General features: G+C 37.0%; 1 protein-coding gene across 24 annotated transcripts in view; it reads right to left on the bottom strand.

The window, feature by feature from the left end:
• The window catches only part of EIF4G3 (eukaryotic translation initiation factor 4 gamma 3), a 391,559-nt gene that overhangs the window by 168,838 nt on the left and 199,411 nt on the right, over positions 1 to 23,310 (bottom strand). For 6 of the 24 annotated variants that reach the window (XM_082372345.1, XM_082372354.1, XM_082372347.1 and 3 more), the window contains 2 exons: positions 6,322 to 6,501; positions 5,311 to 5,425 (listed from right to left, as the gene is read on the bottom strand). In XM_082372345.1, coding sequence (XP_082228471.1) covers positions 5,311 to 5,425; positions 6,322 to 6,501 — 295 coding nt within the window. Of the gene's footprint in view, positions 1 to 5,310; positions 5,426 to 6,321; positions 6,502 to 7,424; positions 7,446 to 18,808; positions 18,842 to 22,375; positions 22,490 to 23,310 lie in introns of all 24 variants that reach the window. The other 18 variants (XM_082372341.1, XM_082372360.1, XM_082372352.1 and 15 more) reach the window with 6 other exon arrangements.

Raw genomic sequence — 23,310 nt, 5'->3', positions numbered from 1 at the left:
ATCAGGTTTCAAGAATCAGATTTGGAAAAGAACTAAACAGGGCTGATGTAAACAGCATGACTAGGATTTGAATAAATTCAAAGACAAAAACACATTAGCTATCCTCTAGTAAGTGAGCAAAGTATTATCAAAGCAGAGCTCAAATAAGCAATTCTATACTACCATATTACGTCACTAGCTCCAACACTCACAAAACAAGCCCCTAAAATTGGTTTCAAATGCTGTTACACAAGCAATACAATTGGCTCACCTTGTCTTATTTTTTAAGCTAAGTGAAATAAGATCCAAAAGGTAAAACATCCCTTAAAAAAAAAAATCAGATTCTTCTAATGAATCAGTTCTGAATCAACATGATTGGGGCAGAGGCTGATGTATAATATATGCACAATAAATACCAGCTGAATAAACCTGGCAGAATAGGATAATCTCAATATAGTGGGGAGTTAAACACTAAATTAGTAAAACATTTAGTCAACTATGGACCACAGCAGAGCAGGCCTTCTGCCCTACCAAACAATAGTTTTTTAAAAATAATCTAATCCAACTTCTTACATAGGCAGGGACATTTAAAACATTTATTTTATTCTATTAAAAATGTGAATCACTTTTGCATACCATTTATCAGGCAAGTTACTTAATGTCTCTGGAACTCTTATTCATGGAATGAGGTAGGTTTGTCTAGATCAGGAGGCCCAAATTCAGCTTAATACCATTTATTTTGTAAATAAAGTATTATGGGAAGACACCCACAAATAACACTTTATCTACTCTCTATGGCTGGTTTCCCACTACTATGGCAGAGCTGAATGGTTTGGGTTAAAGGTGGGTGTGGGGATGGGATTCTAGTTCTGCAAAGCCTGAGATATTTACTATATATGGTCCTTTATAGAAAAAGTTTGCTGACTCTTATTCTATATCAGTGGTTCTCCTAACCCCAGTCTATATAAAAGGTGCCAATGATATATGGCAAAATATATACAATAATAACCATGAAATACACACATACACACACAACTACAGGCTTGCCAACTTGACATTTTTGGAAAGGACTGTTCCTTTTTTGAAATTATTTCAGTCTTACTCTTTTGTTGTTAAAACAGCCTTCCTATAGGAAATGATACAATAAGTAGCAGTCTGCTTTAAAAGTCTTATTGGCAAAATTTTAAATATAATAGTCATGTATGTTTCTTCCTTTATTTTACTTTACTTTATATTTCACTTGCCCAGGATACTGAAAGATCTGGGAACAACTGGTCTAGTCAATATTTAGATTTCATCTCATTGGCAAAACCCCAAGCACAAACATCACACAAATTCCTGAAAGGCAGGGAGAATACCTCAACATCTACATTCCACAGAATACTTAGCACAAATGTCTTTCACATTGCAGGTCTTCCAAAACCTTTCAAAACCTTCAATTTTCCATAGAAACAAAGATAAATATAGTGGTTAAATATGCAGGCTGGCACATAAAAATCAATTTATCCCATAATATACCCATAATAATAATGTATTGCCGCTCTGCGAAAACACAATCAAACTGAATTTGAGGTGCCAAAAAAATTTCATACCTACACACACTACGGGGAACAGTGACTCCCTCAGCTCTTACAAGCTGAACAAGGTGCCCAAGCCCCCATAGAGACTCAGGAAAAGAGTGGAAAGAAGATGACAGAAGGAAAGGGAAATGACATGACAGAGTGAGAAAAAAGGAGAGTATACTGGTTTGAAGCAAGAGAGAACGGGGCGGGGCCATCTACCACTGTAAATTCTCAATCTTTTTTTTCTTCCTCAACATCACTGCCACCATCAACCACATCCCTTTGCTCCCAAAACTATGTTTTTCATCTTGGGCGATCAACCTCTAGGGTTGGCCTGGAAACAATTTCAGTCTCCATGAGGTTTTTCTGATATAACATCAAAATATTTAAGAAACACTGACAAGAGAAAAACTGAAAAGCGACACTGAGAAAATACTATTCATTAGTTATTTTTCCTCAACACTGTAGAAACACTGCAAAAATTATACAGAATTCTATGATCTTTGTTACTGAAATTCAATGTAGTTAGGAATATTTTTTGAGAACCACTGTTCAAGGCTTAAACCAAGCAGGGGAGTAAACTGTTAGTATGCAGGAGTTAAGTGCAAAGTTAAGGATGAAGAACTAAGAACTCTGGGGGGAAAAAAGCCCACCCAGCTCACAAACTCCAGCAGTAGAGCAAGAAGGAACAAGTCTTGGATTCATTCCTTGCCAGTTCAGTTAAAGGAAGGGCCTCTGCCCTAGAAGAAAGGACTCCTGCTTTGGAACACAGAACTAGGATCCCATCCCCACACCCACCTTTAGCCCAACCCAAGATCAGGACAGGAGAGGTGAAGAGGAAAGGGGAGGCATCAGGATCAGAGGGGAATTAAGAAATGGAAGTGAAAAGGTAAAAGAAGGGGAGATTCCAAGAAAAGGAAATAGAAAGGGAATGTTTATGGCTTCTAGACCATAAGACCAAGGCAATATAGCTGGAGGATCTATAATTGATGGGAACTATTAGATTACAACTTTTGATTCCGATAAAAACATACTAACTAGTGACAGGCTTTAAAACCAAAACATCTGCCCAAATAACAAAAAGAACCTAAACTTCTATCAGCAGAGAACTAGATTATGATTTATTCTTAAAATGGAATACTATGTAGCTTGAAATTCTATAGGCAATGAAATGGAAAGATGTCCATGAATATGTCGTGAGATGGGGGAAAAAAACAGGAAGTTTTAGAACATTAAAAATAGTATGTGCCCATTTGCATTAAAAATTATTTAAATATGAATGAAAAAAATATGTTTCAATCTGTTAAATCATTATTTCTTTAGGGAGTAAGGAGGGACAAAAATTGGTTATTTCAACTTTTTATGCCCTACATTATTTGTATTTTTCATCAACTTGGTTATTTTCATAATGAAAAACTATCTTAAGATCGTCTTTCTAATCTTAAGGAAACTAGGAGAACACTGTTTTAATCTAGGTGATGAACTACCTACTCAATGTCTATTGGACCTATGTAAGAATTTCCTGGGGAAGAAAGAATATCTATCACAAGGAACAGACATCAACAATATCTGAGATACAACTGCACCTCAGTCTATTGCTTTTTTGTAAAAATAAATAAATATGGCTTATATATAATAGAAATAAATAAAACCAAAATGTTATAATACTGTATATCCACATCATCAAAATATCTCTACTAGTAAACTCATCTATATTGTTTCCATATATACTGCAGCAGTAGTTTCAAGAGCAAGAAAGAGGGCTGGCACAGACTTATAATAATGATGATATTTTCTGAGTCAAAAAATCATTTATGTGATCTGTAAATAAACAGTAGACTAAAATCAGTGAGAAACCTTTCAAAATAATTTTGTAAATTCGAAGCTACAATTGCATTCCCTTTGCAACATGGATTTGAAAGAGAAATATTATTAATTTCAGCATGTTTACTCTGACAGATAATCTCATCTTAAAGTTTTTCTATTCAATAAATTCTAGATAACAACAACAGCCAATTTTACACCTCAAAATAATTTTAATTGGATTTAAAATTTCAGAGCAAGTACCAATACAAAGGCACTAGACTTGTGTGAAAACTGTGCCTTAAAGCTAAGTTCAAGGGGTGCACAAGTACCTCAACAGTACTGGCAATATTCTATGTTAAAGCTGGGTAATGTGCATATATTATTTTCCTTTTAAACATATGTGTAAACATGTATTATTCTGAAAATATCAAGTATTTCTTAGTAAAAATACCACTTAATAAAGCCATGTTAAATAAACATATATATTTGAGACATTTAATGAAGTTTTAAAGTATATCATTTTGAAACAGCAGTTTCACAAGTAACAGAAAGGTTTTCCTTTTCTAAAAGAAGTAAAGCTAGGTAACACTTGGTTGCTTTGCCTATTTCACCTCAAAACCTAAAGGAAACCTTCCTGGGTTATTCTAATACCCATCAATTATTCTATAAAGGTTTTTAACTGAGCCACTAATCCCAATGTTAGGAAATCAGTTAGTGGATACATGTTTATCTAGGGTGGGTTACCATCTTAAAAGAACAAGTTAAAATTTTAATATGTCCTTGCTGTAATGGAAAAGAGCAATGCTTACTGAATTTTTTTTTTAATAATTATTTTTTTAATTAATTAACTAATTAATATTTTTGCTGGGTCTTCCCTGCTGCGCACAGGCTTTCTCTAGTTGTGGCGAGCAGGGGCTACTCTTCGTTGCAGTGCATGGGCTTCTTATTGTGGTGGCTTCTCTTGTTGCGGAGCACAGGCTCTAGGTGCACGGGCTTCAGTAGTTGTGGCACGTGGACTCAGTAGTTGTGGCACACGGGCTCTAGAGCGCAGGCTCAGTACTTGTGGTGCACGGGAGTAGTTGCTCCGACACATGTGGGATCTTCCCGGACCAGGGCTTGAACCCATGTCCCCTGCACTGGCAGGTGGATTCTTAACACTGTGCCACCAGGGGAGTCCCCTTACTGAATGTCAAAGTTTAACTTTTCTAGTATTTGCTGATTTTATCACTTATAATTCCTCTTCTAAGGAAAAAAAACAAGTGTGGTATGTTGTAGAAATTTACTGAATAACATAAGTAATTTTCATTACTCCTTAGTTTAGTATCGGTTCACACACCAAGTATAAGCTTGGTGCTTGCTTCTCTACATTAAAAATACTTGTAATTTTTCAAGGCATTTCCATTTAACTAATCCTTAAAACCTCCCCATGACACAGATGTTACCAAAGTTTTGCAGAAAAGGACTCACAGGTATACTGAGTTAAATTCAGTCATCCCATGTGTATTCTCTAAGTGCCTGCCAGTCACTGTTCTTCAGGTGCTAGGGATATAGCAGTAAACAAAACAAATAAAATTCCCTGCCTTCGTGGATATTACATTCTAGTGAGAAAACATTAACAAATGTTTCGGTAAATGGTGGTAAATGCTTAGAAAAAAAGAAATCATGTAAGGGAGATAAGGTATATTTATGCATTCAGCAAAAATCCAGCAACAATCTAGGTAATCATGAGCCAGCAGCACACATCACACTCTTGAGACATGGGCTCTTTGCAACAGAATTACCAGCTCCTTCAGAAGGTGTCATTAACTAAATACAAAAAAAGCTTTCAGGTCAGAACTGTTTGCAACATTTTATTTAAAAATCTTTCACACCACCAAACCTCACTACCTAAACTGACCTGCCAAACAACAAAATGAAATAAGCACAACAAACTAGCAGAAATTGCCTAATTTTTCATACTTACCATAAGCACTGGGGAAGTCCCCAGGTCCCGGTCCAGGATAAAAAGGACCTGGCCCTGGCGGCTGAACCGGATACTGCTGTGGGGGCCCAACATACGGAGGGCCACTATGACGGTACTGCAAGAGAGGGGTTACAGACATTTAGGAAGTAACATGAAGGTAGCTTACTATGGAGAAATAAAGGGGTGTGTGTGTGTGTGTGTGTGTGTGTGTGTGTGTGTGTGTGTGTGTGTGTGTGTGTGTGTGTGTGTGTGTGTGTGTGTGTGTGTGTGTGTGTGTGTGTGTGTGTGTGTGTGTGTGTGTGTGTGTGTGTGTGTGTGTGTGTGTGTGTGTGTAAGAGAATCATTTAAAGGAGGCAAAGCCACTTTGTTAAACACATTCAAAACACCTGCTTGCCATTAAGATGCAATGAGTAGATAAACAACAAGGATTTACTGTATAGCACAGGGAACTATATTCAGTATCTTGTAATAACCTATAATGGAAAAGAACTGAAAAAAATGAATATACATATGTATAACCAAATCACTTTGCTGCACACCTCAAACTAACACAATATTGTATATCAAATATACTTCAATTAAAAAAAAAAGATGTAATGAGGATGTAAAAAAGGTGTGCCTTAGGTAAAGCCATACAGCAAATCAGGGCACAGGCAGACATCAGCTCATTGTAAAATTATTTCAGGCTGACAGCTTTCAATGACACTGAATGGTATTACTGGAACAGGTAGTTATGGACTCTATTTTAGAGCAGCTGGTTGTGGGTAAGGGATTGGGGGAAAGCTAGGATATAAAAACAATTTCTCTATCATTTTAGAAAATTTTAAGAGATGAAATATCTCCTTATGATATTATGAAAAATGACAAAATGGCTTAGACTTATATCCAACAAAAAAGTTCACACGTCACTAAAAACCAAAGCTACCAGCCACCCTCCCTGTTCCCTCTGATGAGAATCTGAGTTAATGCCCACTCTGCTGATGGACCACACGGATCTGAGAGATACTTTACCTGTGGTATACAGTACTGAGGACCCTGGGGCACCGGGTATGGCATGGGCAGGTGGTTAACCATCATGATGTGCTGATTGGCCTGATACACTGCAGTGGGTGTCTGTGCACCAGGACGAATGGAAGGACTGCTGTTCGGGATGGTAGCTCTAGGAGGCTGTATTTGAGGCCTCTGGAAAAACTGAGGAGGGGAGAAAAAAATATATATATATATTTTTTTACAAAGGGCAGTAAGTAAATTTTACTATCTTGAGCTTTCTCCTTTTTTCCACTTATAAAAATCTTATCAACTTGAGTTAGAAATACAACATACATAAAAAGAGACTTAATTGCCTATATCTGGGTTCACAAAAAGCATTCCACACGAGGCACAGCCACACCGATTCACGCTTTGATCAATACTGTCACTCATTTGAAAACAGTAGGGCAGCCTCACTTTTAAAATGAAATCTCAGATAATTTAAACTAAAAATTCCATACCATAAATTATTAATTTTAAAATGTGTGGTAAAATATAACAAAAGGGGTAGTTGGTATCTCTCTAAAAGTTGTTCTGTTGTATAAAAGCATTGCTTCTTTCATAAAGAGTAGATAGCTCATTATCAACTTATTAAAAATTAAAGTAGTCCCCTAAAAAACTACCATTCAAGTCATTTATAAAGTATTTAGAATAACAATAAATCTTTCTGGACATTAAAATTTTCATCTCAGTTTATCAAGGTCAAATTAAACTAAAACCATCTGTAGGGTTGTCACATGCTAATTGTCACATGACAGGAAAAGCCTTCATTTTGCAAATAGTGGCAATCTCATACTAAACTGAACCCAATTTTGCTTTCTCAAATAGTTTGCAATAAAAGTGGAAAATCTAGACAGGCTTGAGAATGGTCTGGAAGGAGCACATCTCAAATCTTTCAAATGGTAACCAGTACTTGTGGTTGTTTATGGTTTTCACTGCAGGCTTAAAAGCCTTGAAACAATATACCAATAGTAAATTCCCACCGTGAATGCGTGTATTCATCAGCAGACAATCAATCTCCCTCTAATAATAATAATAAGAGAATAGAGAAATAAAGAGGCCATGCAGAACCAGTAGTTTGTTACCTGGATGGGTCTGAATCCTCCCTTCAATTATGAAGCAAGAAAGCAGCAGGAAACAGAAAGAAAGCCAATGGAAAAGCATATAGATCAGTAGGAAGGGGTAGGACATAGCATGCAGCTCAACAAAAATTTCTTTCTATTTAGTAATAATAGGAGAAGAAAGAAGATTAGAAAATCAGAATGACAATTCTCTACTTGAGAATTCAAGGGCACATGGAATTGAAGAATCGAATGACATTTAATCGAAAGTAAATAAATCCAGTGGCAAAAATATTCTAATAGTAGCCAAAAGTATTAACAGCTTGAAAGGAAATGTATGCTTAGTGGACAAGTACCATTGGAACTACTGATTCCTACTCTTGGCTCTCCCCCATGATATGACTCAGCATTAGTTATTTAGCATCTCTGTGATCTGCTCTCCATCTTCAATGGAGATGAGAGTTAACAGTAGAAGTGCCATTTGTTACTTTTAAGTTTGCAAAAGTCCTAAGAAATACCTAAACCTTTCAACTTTTACCAGGCTCCACATGACAGAAACTTGCTCTTTTCAATTAACCAGGTACATAAGAGGCCACTTACAGCTTTAAAATGGGGAAATATAGTAATACTCTAAAAATGCTGTCTAGCTCCAAAATCTCTTGAGTTGTCTCACAATTCCAGACATGAGTGTTGCTATTGGTCCAAATAACTGCAAGTTTGACCTTTGGGCCCACTCAGGTCTTATCATGTCCTACTCTTAAGCATCAAGCTACCCACAGGTGGTAGGAAGTAACTTGTCATCTTGTGCTGAATTGGAAGAATTGGGATCCAGTGCCCAAGGCTCATCCCCATTCAGCCCTCATACCCCAGGGGAAAGAAAGCCCTAAAGAGAATAAGTCACAGAAAAGCAACAGACAGTAAGGTATAGCAGGAGAATGAAGTGAATGGGGAAACCAGATGGGGGAAACTACAGAGAGTAGTTGGTGAAGATGAAAAGAAAATACAAGAGGCAAGGGTGATAGCACAGGAACCTGGGCTGGGTCACAATGACAGCAATAGTCTTCAAGTTATCTCCACTGACACAGTTTTGGTGACAGATACAAGAATTTCTGTCAGTTGCAACCAAGAACACTGGACTAGTAAACTTTCCAGGCTAGACTTCACTTCTAATTACATAGCAGACAGAATCTATTATTCATCAATGTGAGCTGTGAATACATTTCAGGGATGAACCTAACCATTTTTATAACTCGGTGTATATATCACAGGAGCCACAAAACTGTTACGGACTCAAGGAAAGGAGGGTCATTCATCTGGCTCAACTTATTGAGCACTACTAGATGTTAGACACAGTGAATAAAAAGATTAATTCTGTAAGAACCTTTTCCATGAACTCTAGAGGGCAGGCAAGACAAGGAGAGTATCAAACGGATACAGGTGATGATCCACTGTGGTTATATTATCAACAAATTTTGTCAGAGTACTTATTGCCTGAAGACACATGGTGTTACGGGGAGGTGAGGGAGAGAGAGAGAGAGGAAACTAGTCCATTAACTTATGCAGAACAAGAAAAATAGACATGGGTAAAGTTTTCCCATAAATACGTCTCTCACCACTATTTTCCACCTGTTCTGCTGGAATTTTTAACCAGCCTGTCTAGAATAACTGAGATTACATTTTATTCAAGGAGATTTCTGAATAGGATAAGACCGTTTACTTAAACTGCTTTGAAAGAGAAACAAACAAATGTTTCTAATGATACTCTTAACATCAACATACAGCCGAGCCAGTAAAACACAAAATTTGTGGTTATGTGGACATACCATACTTTTTTTTTATAAACTAAGATTTCAGCTTTGAAGCTAAGTAGAAACTTGCATTAAACAGGAACACTAAATAACAACATGAAGATTCATACAGCACTTTAAGCTACCAGGTACCACTCTAAACACTTCACATATATCAATATATTAAGTTATCCTCACAACAAACCTCTAAGGCAGGTACTATTTTTAACACCACCATTAGATATATGGGGAAATTGAGAGACAGGGAGATTAAGTAACTTGCTAAAGGTCTGCCATGTGTAATTTAAACACATTCAGGTTCTGGGCCTGTACTTTTAACTGTTACACACTCTAACTCTCATGAAATGGAACACCCCTCATAATTTCAAACAAGTGACATCAGTCAGAAGAAATCTTTTCTTTTCAAAGGCTGAAGGGATATGGCAGGACGTTTATCAAACTACACTGATGGGTAGCAGATCCCTCAATCGTAATTGATTTCTGGTAAGAAAAACACTCCATCAGTCACCTCATGAAATTCATGTTTATCATTCAGGAAAACAAATTTCTCCTACCTACAAGATTCTAATTCTCTATCTCCCTTAGAGTAACTGAAACTTGTTCATATGCTTTTTTATCCTTGGTACATTTAACAGGCCTATTTTACTCAACTTCACTGCACTAAGATTTTTACTATGACAGGCTATTTGGAGCTTGTCTTTCCCTTTATAAAGTACACCATTTCTCCCTCTCTCTCACTCTCACTCACACAAACACACACACACACACGAGGTTCTAATATCTCCAGGACTAGAAAAGGTATAATGGTTGGACATGCAAAGAAATAAAAAGAAACGGATCCTCTTTTTTGTACTCCCTCCTAACCATTCAATTGTAAATATAGAATTAGATTTAATAGTTGGTAGGCATGGCAGCAAACCACAGCTTATTGAAAAGAGTGTGTGGATGTGAACAGGCTTTCCCAAACTGCTTCAATGCTTCTGAATCCTTTTTCCTCTCCACTGAGTGCTGAAGAATCATTAAAAGAATCAAACTATCCTGTTTTGGAAGGACAGTACAGGCCATTTAGTCTAACCATATACCTAAAGTTTGAATCTCTTATATGACATGCCTTTGAGGTTATGAGACTTTAGCAACTCAGGACACAGTTCCATTTCATTGTTAAATGGAGTTCTGACACTGCAAGAGTCTCTCCTTCTACTGGCTCCAAATCTATCCCTCTGTACCATCTACCCTCTGGTCTGACATCGATCCCCAAAAAAATCACATCAAAGTCAAATCCTTCCTCTCCAGGAGTGACAAACCTCTGAGTTATCTGAAGACTGCCATCACTGCCAACTTACACATCACCATTTTTTGTTCCAAGCCAATCACCACCCTCCACCCCATCTCCCTCCAACCAAGATTTTTAAATTCCCTAACCAGCTAACTCTTTTTTCTCAATCTTCTCCCACTGTTCAAAGTTCTCAAAGTAGAGAGCCAAACCTAAACATCCAGGTCTGCCCAGACCATACCAGGCCCTCACTCAATAAATATCTGTTGCTGAATAAAGGAACAATATATCTCTTTTATTCTGGCCAACTCTGTTTCCATTAATGAACAAGAATCACAGGATCACAGGAGCTCTTTTGTCAACCACATTTTACTACCAATTAGTACTGAGTTACAATCATCTAAAATTCTTTAATATTCTTTATATATAACCTGGCAATAAGTCATGCTCTTCACTTCTGTGTGTACTCTTATAGTTGTGTTTTGAAGTTCATATAGGAATCTAGTATTTTATTCCTTTGAAAATTTATCTGGCTAATTTCAACCCATCATTTCAGATTACACAGATTTTTTTTTTTGGATTCTAAATATATCATGCAATATCAAAACTACATGACCATCACCAAATTTGACAGGCATGGCATTAATCCAAGTCACTGATAAAAAATGCTGAAACGGGACAGGTAAGGAGAAAAGAACCTTGTACAACGTAAGTATCATCTCCAAACCTGATTTCAATCTGTTTAGTCTTTTATCTTTCAATGGTCCACTAGTATGCCAGGAAAACAGCAGAGGAAGATGACAGCCCTCGTTTGACGTGGTACTTTGGGTAGCTCCAAAGGGCTAGGATACATTTAAAACAGAGGGTGAATTTATAGGGTACTTAAGATTGCTGACCTTCACAGAAACACTCTAGAAGCAAGAAGGAAAAAGTTACCTCTTGGAAAATCCTTCTAAAGATGTAGTAATTATAGATTTACCAAAGTTTCCTGGCCAATAACAATGGTAATAAATGTTTTTTGAAGATACTGTTAATTTTTTTTTTTTTTTTTTGGCCATGCTGTGCAGCTTGCAGGATCTTAGTTCCCCAACCAGGGATTGAATCCAGGCCCTGGCAGTGAAAGCACCTAGTCCTAACCACTGGACCACCAGGGAATTACCCAGATGCTATTAATTAGAATATATCATTTTCTCATGACTTTGCTCTCTCGAATCATCAAAAGACAAAAATATCTCTAAAAAACTATATAATAACCAGAAATTCTTTGAAAAACACCTATTCATTTTCAGTAACCAGGAAAAATCTTATTCAATCACATTAGTTCTTCCTATGTCAAAAACCACTGAGTACTTATTAATTTGCAAAGCAATAAAAACCGTATCAAAAATATGTTTCTGGGCTTCCCTGGTGGCGCAGTGGTCGAGAATCCGCCTGCCAATGCAGGGGACACGGGTTCGAGCCCTGGTCTGGGAAGATCCCACATGCCGCGGAGCAACTGGGCCCGTGAGCCACAACTACTGAGCCTGAGCGTCTGGAGCCTCTGCTCCGCAACAAGAGAGGCCGCGATAGTGAGAGGCCCACGCACCGCGATGAAGAGTGGCCCCCACTCGCCGCAACTGGAGAAAGCCCTCACACAGAAACGAAGACCCAACACAGCCAAAAAAAAAAAAAAAAAAAAAATATGTTTCTGAAATCCCTAGCTTTTTGCATATATAGTTCAACCTACTGGAGGGGTAAACAGTAAGGATCTCAATTAAGAATTTGTTAGGTTGGGACTTCCCTGGTGGCACAGTGGTTAAGAATCCACCTGCTAATGCAGGGGACACGAGTTCGAGACCTGGTCTGGGAAGATCCCACATGCCGCAGACCAACTGAGCCCGTGTGCCACAACTACTGAAGCCCACACTCCTAGAGCCTGTGCTCTGCAACAAGAGAAGCCACTGCAATAAGAAGCCCGCACACCGCAACGAGTAGCTCCCGCTCGCCACAACTAGAGAAAGCCTGCGCACAGCAGCTAGAGAAGACCCAACGCAGCCAAAAATAAATAAATTAATTAAAAAAAATTTTTAGGTTAATATCTCTTTTAAAAAATTAAGTACTTAAGAAAAATGTTAGTGCTATGATTTTCTGGCAAGTTAGAAAGGGACAAGTAGTAAAGAGTCCATATAATGGGATATCATTCAAGTATCAATCAGATATTCTGCTGACTTACAACAATTTATAATGAAGGTTATTCATGTAAAATTCTTTGTTTTCCTGCATGTAACATATATTGTCACATAATTTAGATTTCACTAAGAATTAGGAGATGTAAGCCCTATAGCTGAACTGTCCAACAGGTAGCCACTAGCCATATTTAGTTACTTAAATTTAATTTAATTTAAAATTCAGTTCTTCAGCCACAATGCCCAATTCAAGCACTCAATAGTTACATGTGGCTAGTAGCCACTATAGTGAACAGCACAGATACAGAAGATTTTCTTCATCACAGAAAGTTCTATTAGACAGTGTTACCGTAGAAGATTATGCCAGATGGAGGAAAGAAACCCTTAAGGATTCTGTCAGGAAGAAGAAAGTGTTCTATCAGATCATAATGCAGAGTCTGGGAAACAAGCATCCTTGGAGAACACTTCATTCATAGGTAAAAATAGCTTGGGAAAGGGGAAAGGTAGGCTGTCTCACTGCTAAAGGAAACTGACACTTATCAAGGGCCCATTATGTGTCAGGCACTGTGACAGGCTGGTACTTTTATTCGTCACAATACCCTTAGGGAACATGCTGTTATTATGACACCTCAATATTACATCATTTGTAAGCATATTTTATCCATTTCACAGATAAAAAAGCTGAAGTCCAAGGTTAGTCTGCAGAAAAGGTTAGACTGAATCCCAGTTATGCCAACTCTCAACCTGTATTTTCTTCACTGTCTCTGCTGCAATCCTACAACTCCTTGTGAGGAAGGCACCAGATAAAACTGCCCATCACTGGCCTACATCAAGCTCTGAAAAATACAAGAGTTCTGGTGATGAGACTGCATAGATGCTTGGCCAGATTTCCTAACCATTAAACTCTGATATGCCAGGTCTGGCCCCAGAGGCAAACCCAAAGTCTTCATTTATTTTATTTTCCAAATCTAAGAAAATGTCTAGAGCAATACAAATATTTCTCTACCAAGGACTAGGACTTCAAATGTAACAGCACAACTTGCAGAACAGAAACCTTTAGAGGTCATATTGGAAGGAGGGGATAAACATAAGCCAGCTGTTTCTTTTTTTTAACTCTTTTTGCAAAAAGAACCAAACTACAATAGGAAAACATGCATAGTCTCAATGCTTGCCCCAGGTAACATACTCCTTGATGCCAAACACTGTTTTTTATGAAGCTTATTATTTGTTTAAGCTAAATCCAATTAATTTGAACACTGTGTGAACTAAAATCACATATCAACATACTGCAAAATGTTTTTGTTCCACAAACACTTTAAAATACCAATTCCCTGGTTTTCCTCATAATGCAAAGACTATTCAGCCATAGTATATAACCAACACTTGCTATTTCTTGTGAAATCCAAAAGTAAAATAAGGACAGGAACATAAGTAACTTTAAACCACAATTACACAAACTTCAATGACCAAAGACATGAAGTTAGTAACACAAGCCAGATCTACATTATACCAAGTCACTTGTTTTAATTCTGGGTGTACGTTCTGTTCTTTCCGTTTCTAATTACCTTGGGATTTTCAAACATCAGAATAAAAATAGTTCACATATTTCTAAAGCCAAGAGTGTTCTGCATATAAAATAACTTAGGACTACTTTCTTTTACCTTTGAAGAAAACTGTTATTCTAAGCTAAAGGCTAAAGCTCTCTTCAGATTATAAAATGCAAAAAGAATAGAACATCCTTATTAATCTAAAGAATCCCTGCAAAAGCCAAAAATTAATTGTACCAGGAAGATGATGTGGCTGACATAATACTAGTTAGAACATGGTATCCCTGACTTGAGGGACTCAAAAAGAGCCCTGGCTGGCCACACATAAAGATCTTCTAAATAAAAGCAGTTCCAAGAAACATACACATCCTATAGCAGTTTCTTGGTTGTATTAAACTAAAAATGTTTACCATCCAAAATCTTGTTATTTGTCTCATTTCAATTCTGATAACTTCATTTTACAAAGAAAAAATATATAGGTTCTAGATTACTAGATTATTAGTTTTCTTTTCCCAAGAAACTATCTTCAAATAGCTCATCTAAATAACTATTGATTTTTTTTTTCTTTGCATCGTTTTGCCAACTAAAAATTGGCACTTGCCATCTGCCTCTACAAGGATTAAATCACAAGCTGCTGCAGCCGCTGACCTTCAACACACGTTGAAAAGAGTTCAGGGTGGCGATCAGGAATGAGGCCCTCTGTGCTCTGGGAAAAACTGGCAGAACAGGCCTTTAGATAGTTAGATATTTTCAGAAGAAGATTTTATGAGCCCAATACTTGCATCTCCTCGTATCTAGAAAAGCACTAAAATCATTCATGGTGACGTCTGCTCCTCATGACTAGCAGTAACCTTCACGAGACTAGCAGCAAACTTCTGCAAAAAAATGTGTGCTTGATTACATGTACTCCTCCTTCACCAAAATCACATATATAACCGACCTTCGCTCCCTCTACCTCTTTGGAGGAGTTTCTCAGAGCTATCTGAGATGCTGTCTCCCAGGCTATAGTCCTCATTTTGCCCCAAATAAAACTGAACTCACAACGCTCACCTTGTGCATTATATTTAGTCAACAGTTTATAGAACCAATTGTTCCTAAACATCCACGAGAAGTTATGTATTTACTATGGGACTTTAGGAACATCAATCATAGGAAACATCATCCAGCATCAAATTATTCTGTAAAAAAACTGAGATCAAAGCATGAAAGGATATATGATTGGAAAGGTAGTCTCTGATGAATAATGTAATAAAGGAGAAATGAGAAATCTATTCACTAATTCTAACTAGTCAAGACTAACTCTAACCCTTGATTTAATTCTTTCTGGCCAAAGCAAACAGCCGTAGATGAAAAAACCATTTGGGCCTTCAACTTTGAGTCTTAATCACAACAAACTAAAAATGTCTCAGGACAAAGATGTTTTCCCTTAAAAAATGTATTTTCTGTATACCACTCAACTTTTGTTATCAACTGTATCGCTTTCATTATGCAAGCCTCTATATGTCTTGTTTTGTATTATGAGCATGAATCCATGCTTCTCCATGAACCTCTTAGGGTTTAGGTCTCTACTTGGCTTACGTTTGAGGAGAAGATCTCTTAAATACAGACTTCGGCCAGGGATTCTTAAATGGGAAATAGTATCACCTCCACAGAGTGTATCTGGAAATGTAGGAAGGTGTATTTTGTTTTGTTTTTTAAATTGTCATTGGGGGAATTCCACTGGCATGTATGGCCCAAAAGTTGCTAAAGGAACTGCAATATACAGGGCAGTTTTTCATAACTGGTTATTTCATCCAAAATGCCAATACCAACTCCACAGTGAAATAAGCTGAACTGGCTCCTACATCCATGGATACGAGACAGCAAACTCTTCCTAACAGTGTACTCCATGCTGTTCCACAACACTGGTTCAACTACATGCTGCTCAGCAGTATCACTTCAACCACACTCTCCCCTCCTCTATTTCTCCAAGGTAGCTACTGCAGCAGCCTGAGCCAAGGTTATGTATTTCCTTACTCACTTAATTCTGTGAGGTATAAAGAAAAAAATTTTAATTGTATTTAGGAAGGAAGAATACCAGAGTAAAAGCGGCCAGCTACCCGAAGTTTCTGTATCCAAAAGCAATGCTCTGGATTTATGCTGCATCTCAAGAACCCATCTTCAAGAACTAGTGTGGGTTTCTTGCTAAAAGATAAATAATAAATATATATACATATATAGTTCTACTTTTTTAATGGTTGAAACATGCTGTAATTTCACAAGCATCATCCTACAAATAAATGAAGGATAATCTGCCAATACTTTCTTTGAGACATATTACACATGAAAAATGATTTCAGCATAGAAATTAACGTTTTCTCAGTAAGATTTCTTAAAGTTTTCCTTGGTTGTTGGAATTAAATAAAGATAAAGTGTATCACAAACCTTTAGGCTCAGAAGAAAGTTTTAAAAAATAGATTTTCCCAGGCTTCCCTGGTGGCGCAGTGGTTGAGAATCTGCCTGCCAATGCAGGGGACACAGGTTCGAGCCCTGGTCTGGGAGGATCCCACATGCCGCGGAGCAACTAGGCCCGTGAGCCACAACTACTGAGCCTGCACATCTGGAGTCTGTGCTCCGCAACAAGAGAGGCCGCGACATGGAGAGGCCCGCGTACCACGATGAAGAATGGCCCCCGCTTGCCACAACTAGAGAAAGCCCTCTCACAGAAACGAAGACCCAACACAGCCAAAAATAAATAAATTAAAATAAGTAAATTTTTTTAAAAAAGGCACACCTGGTATTCTTTAAAAAAAAACCAAAAAACAATAGATTTTCCCAAAGATGACAATATATAAAGGCTTAAATACAACATCCCTATCTGAGGACCACTGCAACTGAACCCAAGCAATAGAAATACTTAGCCTTATATGAAGGAGCTCAGAAACCTTTTTACTGAATCACTAGTTTCTTTTTACTCTGCTTCTTGAACAGAGATCTTCCAGCTTTCTGTCAGGAGTAACTGGATTTACCCCTGACTAAAATGCAAACCCTGCCTTTATTATGGCCCTTGACTAGATTTGTTACCAAAAAAATGTATAATCAATCTTTTTACCTAAGAGATTATCTATTTTTTTAATTAGTAATCTTATCCTCTAGATTCGTAGTCTATGTCACTCTGCTAATCATTTTATTTGTATTATCTCATTTACTCTTCACATTAGTCCTGAGATGGTATTGATACTGTCCCCATTTTACAGATGAGAAAACTGAGGCTGAGAGCAGTAAGTAGATTGCCCAAGAACACCCAGTTAATAAGGAAGAGTTAAATCTAGGTCTAGCTGACATCAAAGTCCAAGCTCTTAAAGTATTTTAACAATGCTATCTCTATCAAGTAAAAGATACCCCTGAGTTTTCTTTTATCATATCCAGAGAATTGCCATCCACTTCATACAACCACCTCTGAGTTCTCCTGCAAAATGTCTTTAACACCTCAGAATCTGCTTGGCTTTTACATCGTCCAAATTGGAAAGACTGTATTTTGAGAAGTAGAGCTTTGTATTAAATCACTGCTAGATAATGAAAGGCTTCAATTAAACAATAACCATTTACTCAGTAATAAGAATTCTAAATATGATACCACAGGTAAATGCTGGTAATATTCCTCTCATTTTATCAAACCATACTAAGTTGCATGACAATATTAAAAGTAGCCAACACTTACTGGCTGCTTATTTTATGGTAGCTGACTTACATATATTATCTGTGATGTAAAGGGTATTTATCCCATTTTACATAAGAGGAAACTGAGGTTCAGAAAAAGAACTGCTTAACTCAGCTGGTAGGTTACACAGTAGACTGGTAATATAAACCCAGATCTATCAGATTTAGAATTTAGTAGGCTCTTTCTACTATAGAATGAGAAAATGTTTCAGAACACTTTGGGGAAAAAACCCTGCAAGTCTTTTTCTTTCTCCCAAACCATCCCTTCTAGTATATTCCTGCTAAGTAAACTAGTGTCTGCATATGCATTTTTGAAATTTTAATTTATACAATTGCTTCAAAAAGAACAAATAGGCTAAAAATATTAAAATTAAATAAGGTATCTATTTTCTATATATCCTAAGAATAAAGATAGTTCTATGCAGCAAATGAATGTATATTATTGTTAATGAATCTGTTATTAGGTCTAAGTTAGTAACTGAGATTAAGTGGTTTTAGAAATACTAATGCTATTTTATACACATCAATACAAGTTACATCAGGATGTTAACAGAAAACCCTTAGAATGTTGCCTATTCCATTCAGTTAAATTTAAACTTAATACAGGTATCCACAAAATCTGTAAGGGCTTAATATATCTAAACATTTTCAAGGTCCTCTAAATTCAGAGCAATTATTTTTTGGAAAGTAAAAAAACTCTATTATTTTTAAACTGTGTAATAAACAGAAGGAAATTGGTTTGTTAATAACAAAATGCTGTGAAATACAAAAAGAACTGTATTACCTCAGACCGAAGCTACTCCGGAAAAGAGTAGTTTGAGTGGGTCCATGGAATGGCAGCATTCTAAGAGTCAGAAACTACTAAAGCCCCCACCTATTAGTTAAGGGTAATAGTGAAGGGGCAAGGGTACAGTACCTGATGATGGGCAGGTCGAGGCCCCGCTGCAAACTGAGAAAAGGAGGGAAAACAAACACAAAAGGAAAGGCACAAAGAGTCAGAAACACCACAACAAAAACCAAAATGTCACACATTATGCCAAAAGAAATAAAACCCACAAGAAAAAAAAACACAAACAGTCAAAGCTTTGCTGCAGGACAGTGACAGACAGGTACTGAGAGTCAAGAGGTTAACACCTCTACCAGAAATAGTTTGCCATTTATCAGCTGGGAGAGAAACAGCTAAGCTGTTAGGCACATAAAGGTGCTTCTCTGAAAGGAATTTTTTTAAACCCTAAAATAAAGCAAAAGAAAGTTTGAAACACTAAGTGGTTATATTAAGACAAACATATGAAAAGTCAACTATGCTTATGCAGCTGATATAACTAGAGGGAATGAGAAATGCTTTTACATTACAAGAAATAGCCAGGAGGTAATTATAATGTCCAGCAGGAAATAAAGAATGTAATAGGATGGATTTCAAATTTACTTAAGTTAAATGGATATCTCACACATGAAATGGAAATTTCAGTATCTTCCTTTGTTTCTTGGAGTTAAAGATTAAAATTTATCTATTATAAATATATAAGCATATATAAATATATGTAAAATATATGTATGATATATAAATATATGTAAATATATAAATAATTATATATATTTAAATTCAATTTACTAGTAATGTTTAATACCAGGCATATGAAAACAAACAGTAGTAAAGAACATCATTCTGTAACATGAGTAATCAAAGTGGTACTATTATAAGCTCAAGAAGAAAAAAAGAGTAAAAGAAGTCAAATCTCTCAATTACTATTTATACACAACAGCACAAGACTGTATACATGTACCTACTGCTATCTGATATTGAGAATAAAAGCCAAAGAAAACCTAACTTCTTAGCTAAATCATAGAGTACTTGAAAGCAGATAATACATATTCCAACTCTTACTTTCACTAACTTAGAATGGAAGAAAAAGCTTTTTCACCCATCAAATTTTAAATACAAAATCTCTAAGATCAAATAATTCTTCATCAGAGCAAAACTGGGCTTCCAAAGTGATTTTACTAAAAAGAACAGAGGAATTATTCGGGCACGTAGAGTCATGTACTGGCTACCTACACATTAACTACTGAAACGTTAACCACCCTCTTTAACAGTTAACAGAAAATATTTAGTAAGCAGTTTTGAATGCAAACCTTATAAGATTTTACTTAAAACATTTAAAGAGCTAAAATACATATTTTCCTTCAGTTGTTTGAGCCTTCCTTCCGTTAGCTCATTATAATGGGTAAACCAGACTGAAGATGAACTAAGAAACAAACCCTCATACTCAGAATTTAAGTTACCCACAATAGCATATGCAAGAGATTTGGAATTATTTCCTCCACTGCCATTATTTAATATAAAAAATTTTCAAGAAATTGCAGTGGGTCACAAGCCACAATGTAGGAAATGACTGAAGACAGCTCTATCAAGAATTTACCTTAGAAGCTAAAATATATACCTATTATTCAAGTAATGAAAAGTACCTTAACATATTTTGAAGTTATTCAGTACAACTTAATGAGCTCTCCATGACCTGTACGATTAAAGTGTGTTAGCCAGCCATTATATCTGCTAACAACCATTGTAAAATAGTTTTTCAGAATGACGATAATGGCGGCTACAGTTCTGGCAGAACATTTTCTCTTCAAAGAAACTGATGTCTTATATTTTCAGTTTTCCAACTATGAAAAGAACACAGATCAAACCTCTACTATGGACATCAAGCTTCAAGAATAGGTTAATACCACCCAGGTGGTATTAAAGTGGAGGGGGGGGTAGAAGTGAGATGTTTCTTCATGACACTTTTGAAGGAAATGGGAGAGAAGGGCCACGTTAAAAAATTAACCTTAGTACAGTAGTACCTGTCTTATCACTGTTCCACAGAAAGGCCCCATTTCTAAGGCTCTAAAATAAAAGTTGAAACTTTATATATTTGGAATGTTCCAGTCAAAAGAGAATTTTCTATGAGCAAGAGGAGTACCTTATAAAATTACACATATATTTAAAAAAAAAGTTAGTGGGAAAGTACCCTAGTCTATTTTGCACTAGTCACCATTGGCTATTGAGTTTTTCATTTGTAATGACAATAGTCTTAATCCTATGGGTAACTGTAAGCAACAGAACAAACTGTAGTCGCTGCTGGCTCATATTAAAAATAGAAACTTTTGTTTCTTTTTTCTTTTTCTTTTTTTTTTAAAGAGGGGTCTTTAAGATGGTGAGGACTGTAGATATTAAGGAAAGCAGTCTTCTGTGAACTTGGATCCAATGTTAATGCCACCCACTCACCCACCCACCCACTCACTCACTCTTCTGTGCACAGTTCATAACTGAGCATGGCCAACATATATTGATATAACTTTGGCACTTAGCACCACAGAATATAAAAATAACCAATGGTTACAGGTTACTGCAAAAGCCAAACTGTCCCCCTCTCCCGATTAAGCATTCAATAGTTTCACTATTTTGGAAGCTATTAAAAAACAAATTACAGTTTAAAGAGTTCCAATACAACCAGAAAATGGAACATATAGGTAGCTTATCACTATTTTTTTTACTTTTAAACAAGACTTTCAACAATATAAATTTAACTAAGATACTAAGTATCAAGTAGAAATACAGGCACAAAGATCACCTCAAGGAGGGAGGGGGGCCACTTGAAGCCAGTTGGATTGCAAAGGCAGCTGTCCAGGGAAGAACAGAGAAGCCTAAACTGTGCAATTGCCAATGGCCCATTAATGCAGAAATAGAACGGAGTAAGCTTTAGCTGCTCTACAAAGCCATGGGAAGAGTCCCTTCCTTAGTGCAACAGCTTACCTCTCCTCACCAGTTGGGACAGCTGTGGGATGGATGAGACTAGACTATGGCAACTTGGGATGTCAGAAGAAATGCAATCCTGCCAAATTCCAAACCCAACTTCACCCTCCCAGCACCAACACAAATGAAGCAAAGAAAACTGGACCCAAAACAACAAGCAAGAGTAGTGTGGGGTCTGCTAGTCTTGCACTTGTTTTGGGGTACGTAATGGAATGTTATGTGTGTGGTTTTTAGTAATGGGGGTGGTAATGGTCACTAGCAGAGCAGATGGTAAAAATTGCATAGAGGATAGTGTCTGAAGAGTTTATGACCACAGAAAAATGGCTGACAACTATAGACAGTTTTCCCCTTGATATTCAATTATAAAATGGAAAGAGGGAAAAAGAAGCCTTGAAATTTATCTTTTAAAATCAAATTCATCTGAAAGGGATATCCCTCTTCAAGTTTAAAATAAAGAAGAATCTAAACCCCAAATTACTCCTGTCTAATTCCCAATAGAGAAGACCCACCCAATTTGTTATTCTTTTCCCCACTGTGCCTGGCAAAAACTGCCATGCTAGGTTAGACTTTCAGAGAGGAAGCAATCAGTGCATTTGTGTTCATCAGCCAATAAATGGATGTGGTCAAAAATAATGAGTGCCAGAGGCACCACTGCCTGCAAGAAGTACAGTTTGTTATATTGCTTACAATGCAGTATTTTATCCAGCCTCTTCCAGCCAAGGACCTGTAAACGGGAGTCTGTTCCAAAACCTTCCTCCTCTTCCAGTTGTCTGTGCAATGTATTGGCACTGTTCTGCTGGGCTGTCAAAAAAACTGGTTTAGAGATGCAGCTCTTCAGTCAGGTTTTGCGCCAGTTCTAACCATGTAAATTTAATTCTTTTTTTTTCCCCCCCAATAATTATAAAAGGGGTAGAGGGGTAAAAAGGGCCACAGAATCCTTTGCAATAAGAGCTTACCACAACGTTCCATGTTTAATGATTAGAACCGGGGCCTATCTAAATTAATCTGGTGAGATCTCAGGCCCACTCCAAGTAGTCAAGTGTCCACATTCCCAAACCACTCTCAGAACAAAACTTGCATCAGACATCTTGTTGACCATTTCGGCAAAAAAACCCAAAAAACAAAAAACAAACAAAAAAACCCAGACAAGCAAACAGGCAACTAGGACCAAAGTCCCACCTCCTTAGAATGGTTCCACCCCCTGGGAAGAACCAGGATCTAAGAACAGGTATTGGAGAAGAGGGCAATAGGGAAAAGGAAGGTAGGAGGAGGATAAGAAAGAGATTACATTTTGGTGAAGTCTGTGATCTCCTAGTTCTTTGAGCAATTCTATCACATATTTCAATATTCCTAAATTCATGCATAAAACCAAATGAGCAGGAGCTAATGCAATGAAATATTCCTGTACTACAGGCAAAAAAGCAAAGGTGGAGAACCAAAAGAAGATCCCTGTATTCTGAGGAAAACACAGAGCTGAGATACAAGTAGGGGTGTGAGAGACAATGTGAGATGTTACAGAAGCACCTTCTAGCAAAAACTAATCATGCAGGGCAGGAAACAACATTCTAAGGAATGGACAGCTGAAGCCACTGTACACTTTTGTGAAACAGAAGGATGAACCT

Source organism: Balaenoptera borealis (genome assembly GCF_965194805.1).
Source record: "Balaenoptera borealis genome assembly, chromosome: 1".
Lineage (NCBI taxonomy): Eukaryota > Metazoa > Chordata > Mammalia > Artiodactyla > Balaenopteridae > Balaenoptera > Balaenoptera borealis.
This window is presented reverse-complemented; position numbering and strand designations above follow the sequence as displayed.